At 36.0% G+C, this 9087-nt stretch overlaps 1 protein-coding gene across 1 annotated transcript in view; it reads right to left on the bottom strand.

Moving 5' to 3' along the window:
• Positions 1 to 9087, bottom strand: part of LOC108736397 (photoreceptor-specific nuclear receptor-like) — a 52386-nt gene that overhangs the window by 19697 nt on the left and 23602 nt on the right. The window contains exon 4 of the mRNA XM_018468806.1: positions 4850 to 4953. Coding sequence (XP_018324308.1) covers positions 4850 to 4953 — 104 coding nt within the window. The remainder of the gene's footprint in view (positions 1 to 4849; positions 4954 to 9087) is intronic.

Below are 9087 nucleotides of genomic sequence, written 5' to 3'. Positions count from 1 at the left end.
AAGATAAAAAATCTTTTCGTAAAGTTCTTCTCTTTTGTAATACGGAGAAAGTTATTTCTGAAGTGGACCCTAAAATGGTCTAGGCTACAACTGTTCATTTTCTACCCCTTAGAAATCCTGATATCCCTTTCGATTTACAAGTTAATAGGTGGGACAGCTGTGACTACGTCGCTTAGTAATTAAAACAAAACTGTCCTTAAAAGCAAATTCGACGCTATCGCGTCGGTCGACATGGCAAAGCATTACAGAGCATTTATCGTTGATAGCACTGCCATGCCACCCGTTGCTGCCAGGCCGCCACTTCTTCGTAACAGCAGCACTTTCAGGCTCGTTTTCCTATCCTGCAACAAACAGCTATATCCTGGATTTAGCAGACGCTGATTAATGCGATTCAAAGCCGTTTAATTCCCACCAAACGCTCCACCAAAACTCCCCAACCGGCAAAGTGCGGGAGAGGACGGCTCAGGATGTGACGCGGGGTCGGGACGCTTCGACGCGACGCGACATCGGCTGACGTCGACCGCCGACAAACAACGACGCCGACGCCAGGTTCCATTAGTGACAACTATCTATGCGAAAACTGGATTGTGACGCCTCTATATTGCTCCTTTAAAAATAGCCATTCGAAGAAGCGAATTTCAAAAAAAAAAATGGAAATTCGGAAAATTGATATAAACAATATCTTTTGAGATTGAAAATAGAAAATGAATACTACTTTTTTCTTATAACAACTTATAGCATACGAAACTTTAATGTACCTATAATAATCTTCTTCTTTCTTTTATTTGATCTCTTTCTTTATCCGTAAAAACTTGACAAAACTCTAAAAAGGTAGAAAGAGCTTTTTAGTACAATAATTGTAGAATAACTTTTAGGTACCTATACCTTGCTGCGCACTGAAAACGGTTGTTACAAGCAAAAAGAAAAACGGGATGTACGTCATATTATGTATACCAAAAAAATGTATCATCATCATAAGGTCGTCTATCCTAAGACTACTTGGACACCCACCTCCACTCTTTCCCATGCTGAGCTAATCTTCGCATTTGTCTAAAACTAGAACATCCCACATCCTTAACTATTTGTGAACAGTAATCTAATCTAGATCTACCTCTACTCCTCTTAACTCCTATTTCTACCTCTAATATGTCTCTGACTAGACCTTCATGCCTGAGAAAGTGTCCTACCAACCTATCTCGCCTATTCCTTATTGACTTCCATAGAGTTTTCTGTTCTCCTATTCTTTTTAATATCTATTCATTTCTAACATTCTCTATCCATGGTATCCTCATCATTCGCTGTAACACCACATTTCGAACGCTTTTAACCTTTTCTTTCCCGCCGCGTGCCCACAATCTATGTTTCGCACCCATACAGCGTCGCGCTCCAAACATACACCGTTAAGAATCTTTGTCGAATTTCTAAATTAACCGTTCGCGAACATAGTGACAAGTGACTTCGTTTTATTAAAGGCGATTTGACCCTGCGCTATCCTCTGCCTTATATCCCTACTTCTCCTTCCGTTCTGACATTTCTGACTTCCTAGATACCTAAAATCAGTCACTTCTTCTAATTTTCTTTATATTAGTTCCTTTCCTACTTATTCTGCTCTTGCAAACTAGTATTTTTGTTTTACTTTTACTTATTTTCATAGAATACTGTTTTGTTAACACCTCTTCCATTTTATTTAGAGTTATCTCTAACTCCTCCTTTTGTTATAAAAATGTATAACGATAAAAATTTTTTAGACATCATCACTTACCATTTTTTAAGGCCAAAAATTTTATTTTTATAATAAATGGTATAGAGTATATTAACGGAAACCGTCTAAATTTGAACGGTAGTATTTGTTGTCGGTGGTGCATATTTCTTATTTAAACTTTTTACGGAAGGTATCAATAAGTACATAAAATGAGTACATTTAATGATTACTATTTATTTATTATTTTAATTTAATAATTTCTTACAAATTTATAACGTGTTCTGTTCACACATTGTCCTACAATTCGCTGCATACCAAAATATTTAAAATTGTAATTGTTAAAAAATTTTAACACTGTAGAACCCTTGAAGAAGCCCCAAACTAAGGGGCGAACCGAAGGGTAATATTGTCTACAAATAAATATCTATTTTATCTGAAATGAGTTCTGATTAAACCTTCATGAACATATTGTTAACGGGGAAAAAAATTAAGACTTTATTGTAGATGTACAAACATATTTCCACTGAATTTTAACTGTTATACGAAAAACCTGCTAACATTTATTTAACTTTAATCGTGAACATAAACAAGTATTAAAAAGTTTGTTTTTCAATATGTGTGTACAATGGAAAGTACCATGAATATTAAAATTAAATTACTTTTTTTAATAATAAAATTGTACTGACTAAAAAGCATGCTAAATTCCCGATGAGTCCAAACGAAGCCTTTCAGAATGTCCCTTTTCAGATTCATTCCCCTCTCAATTTCTATTCCAAATGATAAAAAATCACAATTTTAATATCAGTCTAAAATATTAAGGTATATGGTAAATTGGTAAAGCAAAATTATTTCGGCTTATTCACTCCTGAAACAGCTTCAAGTTGGAAAGGGAAACGTTAATAAAGATCCGGGTGGTGCGTTTGGCGCTTAGAATAGCTATAATTTACAATCTTAAACGGATGACTGTAAAACGCTGCCAGTTTGTTTGGAACGGAATTGTTTTTGATGCTGCCTCATTCTGACACTTGGAAGAAGTAAACGGCGGGGATTTTACTCGAAGCTTTAACTCGAAGGCTTTAACGGGAATGAGAAATTGAAGAGGGTGGAAGCGATGGCGGAATGGAACAGAAACGCCTGCGAGGAATTGAAAAATTGGCCGCACCAAAAGATTAACTCCGACGTTTGTTATAATACGAATAAGTAAAAGGAAAAAACGATTTGTTGTCAAATGGAAAAAAGATGTCCTGAACCAAACATGTCCAACCTTTTTAACAGTTGAACGAAATTCATCATCATCATAAGGTCGTCAAACTTAAGATTGGTTGGACAGGCACCTCCACTCTTCCTATCCTGAGCTAATCCTCACATTTCCTTGAAAGTAGAACATCCTTAACTATTTGTGAACAGTAGTCTAATCTAGGTCTACCTCTACTCCTCTTAGATCCTGTTTCTGCTTCTAATATGTCTATAACTAGCCCTTCGTGTCTGAGAAGGCGTCCTATATTGACATAGTCCGCAATAAAACGATCCTTAATGTCGCATTTACCTTCACTCACGACAGACGTTGCAGGGAATATCGTAAGAATAGACAAGAGACATCAGGTAAGAATTGCAATGGATAATAATCCAAATTAATAATTAAAAAGGAATAACATTACACCAATTGATGTGTAACAGAAAGATATGCAGACAGACAGAATCAGAGCATGTTGCCAGAATCGGAGTTTAATAAAAGTTTTCAGTCCTAAAACTGGTTGGACACGCACCTCCACTCTTTCCTATCCTGAGCTAATCTACGCATTTCCTTAAAACTAGAACAACCAACATCGTTAGCTATTTGCGAACAGTAATTCAATCGAGGTCTACCTCTACCTCTCCTAACTCCTGTTTCTGCCTCTAATATGTCCCTGACTAGACCTTCATGCCTGAGAAGGTGTCCTACCAACTTATCTCGTCTATTTTTTATTGACTTCCACAGAGTCCTCTGTTCTCCTATTCTTTCTAATACCTTTTCATTTCTAACCTTCTCTATTCACGGTATCCTCATCAATCGCCTGTAACACCACATTTAAACCGCTTCTACGCCTTCATCACTGTAAGATGATGTAAGCATGTAGACCTGCACTAATACCGTTTTTACCGGCTTCAAGTTTAATTTAACCATAACTTTCCTATCGCTTTTTTGTAAATAACTTTCTACACTCTGCCTTACGTCCGTACGCATTGCAATTCCTACCCCCGAATTACTTTCCACCGATCCTGTATGTATTATTCTAAAGTCCAGAAGTCTCCCGCTTTGGGACTTCACTAATGCCTGCTATATCTAATTTTAATCTATTCATCTCAACTTTTAAATTTTCCAATTTTCAACTTGCCTCATTGTCCTAACATTCCACGCTCCGACTCGTGAAATATTGCACCTACCCCTATTGCCCTTATTGATGACATCCCCCGAGGTAGTCCTCGCCCGGACGTCCGAATGGGGGACTAGTTTACGTCCGGAGTGATTTACCCCAGAGAACGCCATCATTTTATTTTGGTGTGTTTTACTTGGGATATCATAATGTTGTGGTTTCCAGGTGCCTTCCACATTGCAGTATTTTGCATCAGGGTTCCATACCGATCATCGTGATCTCTGCCACCCTGAGTACTGAAAGAGCTGCTGCTCTTTTTCAGGAACTTGTCATAGTCTGGTTTCTCTTTAAGAACCCCCCATTATGGTTGAACCTATGGTCTAACTCCCTAAATCATCGAAACTCGCAAGCCGATCCACCCCCTTTAGTTTGTACAAAAGTTTCGTCAAGGTTCAAGTCCCGTCGGGTCAGGTTTAAAATATAATGAAAAATTAAATTACAACAATCTAAGAGTTAAAATCAGAAATCAAACTTGCTAAAACACGTGTAAGGAAGTTACTTCAACTACTAGTATGAAATACTACCTTTTCTTAACACCTCGTTTTAATTGAAACGAGTAACCGACTTGTATTATATATCTACACCGTTAGATTATATTGTAAATGTTACAATATTTCAATCAAGCTTAAAAAACTTTATAACTTCTGAAGGAGATGCAACATTGCGAAACAATTGCTAAATAAAAAAAAAGCCTGTGGAAATTATAATTTTACCTACTTTAAATAAAACTTACCATCTTTATTCATTCCCATTGACAAGCACTTTTTCAATCGACAAGCTTGGCACTGATTCCTGTGGGTTTTATCAACAATACATCGTCCTGTTCCTGCTTGACATCTGGAAGAAGGAAACATTAAAAATAGAGCGAGAATTCCCCCACAAGATTTCTATGCAAAGTAGTATTTTATTTACTCTATATTACTGAATTTTCATCATGATATTGTACAGTAGGTATATACATCTATTCATAAGGGATGCCATACTATTATAATACCAGTGGCGCAACATTATGGAGGTTCATTTAGGATAGATCCCCATGTGAAACAAAACTGTGCTACGCCACTGATTAATACAGTAGAACCTCATAATGTCGAACCTCGATAATCTGAAAACCTCCAAAACTCGAAAAAATGTTTTGTTCCCTTCCTTGCAATCCCCAAAACCTCCTTTTTCAAAATCTCAACCCTCTATTAGTCAAAATAATCGGTGAGTCCTTGCAAGCCATTTTGGTACATATTTTTCCTCTATGACTATAACTCAAAATATAAAATTGGACCACTGTATATCGAACTTAGTAATGTTTATTTTACAACATTTACAACTCAATAATTTAAAACTTATTACGTCTACAATTCGAAGAAAACTAAGTTATCGACTATAAAGATTTGCCGACAATGTAAGAACATCAAATCTTAACCTCTACAAGTCGATTCAAAATCCGCCTAAGTCAAAATCCTCCATAAGTTGAAAACTCTATAACTCGAATTTTTTAGCATCTCCCTTGATGTTCGAGTTATAGAGGTTCTACTGTATTAATTAGCTGATAATCTGACGAATTAAAAAAAAAAACATTTTGACGAATTAGAAAATACTACAAATGGCGCAGTAAACGCCATCTGTAGCACGATGCTACATTTTAGGATTACGTATGCTCCAACAAGGTCCACTTGTGTGGATATCTACTTGCTGAAAACGAATCTCAGCGTAGCCAACCTCAACGTGATAAGGCACGTTAGCTTAATCGAATAAAATAATTCGAAGTGGTCTGTATTCTGTCGAAACTGCCACACGCGGATCGCGATTTCGATCTTTTTATATCTCATCAGCGCATCGCAGGCAGCTCCGACAGAACACAGACCAACTTTTACCTGCTGTCTTAACAGTACGTTTTAGAAAATACTACAAATGGCACAGTAAACGCCATCTGTAGCAGGATTACATATGCTCCAACTGTTAAGACAGCAGGTAAAAGTTGGTCTGGGTTCTGTCGGAGCTGCCTGTGACGCGCTGATGAGATCCAAAAAGTTCGAAATCGCGATCCGCGTCTGGCAGTTTCGACAGAATACAGACCACTTCGAATTATTTTATTTAGACGAATATTCAAATAAAACGATTAAACTCAAGTGAAAGCCTGTCTGGGATACTCACTATAATTGATTGTAAATTTTAGAGCTGTATACTAACCCCCCCCCCTCTTATATTTTTGAAGTAAGTTTTGTGTTAAATAAAATTTGGAAAAAGATGTTTTTGGATTTCTTGTTATTAGACCTTTTAAATGAGCACAATAAAATAAACAAAAAATTCATTAAATATATACTTTCGAATTACTTATAATAGATAATTAATATTTTCGATTTAAGTCAAAATCCTCCATAAGTCGAAAAATCGATCTCGAATTTTTTGGCGTCTTCCTTGATGTTCGAGGGTCTACTGTAGGTATTTTTTCATTAAGAAGTAATTATTGCAGGTCTGTTAACATATATATTATCTATAATAAAATGAACTTGAAGACATTGATTTATTTGTTCGTGAGCACTCTATTAAATAGCATAAGTGATGGTTGTTACGTTGGTAGATATATCTGTATCGATCGTGCGTGTCCAGCGAGACGCGATTTCTATAACCGGATTAGATCACAAAGGATAACGGGTCAGGCCCTGAAGCAGGATTATCCCCCCTTAATTGATTGTCGTTCACGCAGCAATCACGATTTCGCCTTTCATATCATCTTAGACATGTATTGTCCACTTCCAATAGCAACCCACTGAGTGATTCAAAGAAATACAATTATTACATTCATTCACATCGATTCCATCATTTTAACGAATACATCTATCATCATCCAATAATCAACATAATTAATAAGTTTTTAATCTTAAAGAAGCAAAAATGCAATTTTAATTTATATTCTCTACAATTTGTAGCTCAAAACATTAATACTTATTGAAAGTCCCTTGGTATTTACAAGGGCGCTCTGAATCAGTTTATCAGTTTCTTAGGTTAGCCCATGCAACACACAAACAGATAAAAAAAAATTAAAAGTAATTTCTATATTAAGGCGAGACATTTTTCATCCTTAAGGGTTGATTTTTAAAAATTGTCAAAACACGTAATCCTTAATTTCAACAATGAGCAGCCTTCGAGTAAATCCGAGTATAAAATATACCCCATGGAAACATTGCAACCTCTTTTCATTTGATTAATAATATTAAACAGCATATATACCAAGTTTCAAGTAAATCTGACCACAAATAAAGTATGTCCCAAACAAAAATTGCAACACCTTTTTACCCTTCCCCCCGCTTTGGAGGTTGATTTTTTTTAAAATGTCGAGATAGGTCTTTCAGAAATTAAATGAGAGACCATTAAGACCAAGTTTCAAGTAGTAAATCTGACCACAAATAATATATATTCCAATTAAACATTGCAACTCCTCTTCACCACTCATCCCTCTCAACAGAGATTGAATTTTTTAACCAGTTTCAAGTAAATCGGACCAAAAAGAAACATGCAATCTTTGCAAACCCCTTTCAGCTTCCTAAAGGGGTAGAATTTTGTTTTGCTGTCAATTGCGTTTTGTCATTCCATGTCAGTTGCGTTTCCTTATACCACTTTTTTTTACAAGGGAACGTGATAAAAAGATCATAAGTCCTTCTCCTGGTTCTAAGCTACCTCCCCACCAATTTTCAGTCAAATCGGTTCAGCCGTTCTTGAGTTATAAATAGTGTAACTAACACGACTTTCTTTTATATATAGAAGATATAAGTGTACAGGCCTAACGCTGGAAGCTGGCGGAAATTTTAAAATAAAAGTGGGCAGTTTTGGGTATAACGATTGCAGCCCTCTTTCTTCAGTATTCCTATCAGGGACGTAGATTAAATATTTAAAAGCAGGGATCAGTGAGTAAGTAATAGACATACAAACAGAAGAACTAATTGTTGATGTTGGTGACAGTGTTAGAGATTCCCATGATGACAGTGAATGTGAAAACTAACTATAAGACAAAAGCAATAGATTTATTTTTTCTTTTTGGTAAGTTATGTTTCTACATGATTTTCTAGTACGCTACTGTCCTATCTGTATTAATACTATAATTTACGCCTACTGAAAGCTTATTTGTGTATCGGTTCCAAGTGACTTACCCAAATAGGTCATAAATGGGCAAGTACCTGCGCGACCGCTCACCAGCTTCCTTCGTCAGACCTGTATCACGTTGCAACTTTTTCTACGACCCTCATATTTAAAAGGTAATGCAAGTGTAATTTTTTCCAATCCCCTTCCTACTGTCTCCGTCTAACGTCAAACGAAATGTAAATGTTTGGCAGCGGTCCTAAAGTATTAAGGTTCTACCACAAAATAAATCTGATTTCAAAAATACAATTAAAGTTATATCTACGTTTTAAATCACGCTCCCCTCGCTCGATCTGGAAAGTATAATGCCGCAATAAAAAGTTTGTCGTACGATATATTGCTCCAGCGGAATGTTATAAAAGAAAAGTAAAGCCGAAACTTCCATCAGAAAGAATTACAGCTGAAACAAAGTTGAGAGATGCATGGCCTTGTGTTTCTCATGTTTTCTAATCAAGAAAACTGTTGAAGCATTGTCTTTCGGATATAATAAAATTTTCCTTGTTGTCATTTTTAGGGTTTCGTACGTCCGAATGAGAAACGGAACCCTTATAGGATTAGTCGTGTGTCCATCTGTACGTCCGTCTGTCACAGTCAATTTAGACCGATTGTTAATATTTAGTACACGTATGAATTTCTGTAACCCAAACACGAACGCATAACTTAAATAAATCAATTTTGAATATTGAGGTCATTTGGGGGGGGGGCAATGGAAAATTAAAAGAGTTTTGCAATTTGTACCGTGTGACATATCAAACGAAAGGGCTTGTTGTGAGAGTCTCAAATATATATTTTTTATAATTTTAAAATAAATAGTTTTAAAGTTATTTAAGTTAAGAACAT

Source organism: Agrilus planipennis, unplaced genomic scaffold, assembly GCF_000699045.2.
Source record: "Agrilus planipennis isolate EAB-ADULT unplaced genomic scaffold, Apla_2.0 scaffold149, whole genome shotgun sequence".
NCBI classification, from domain to species: domain Eukaryota; kingdom Metazoa; phylum Arthropoda; class Insecta; order Coleoptera; family Buprestidae; genus Agrilus; species Agrilus planipennis.
The sequence above is the reverse complement of the archived record's forward strand: the minus strand, read 5'-3'. Positions and strand labels throughout refer to the sequence as shown.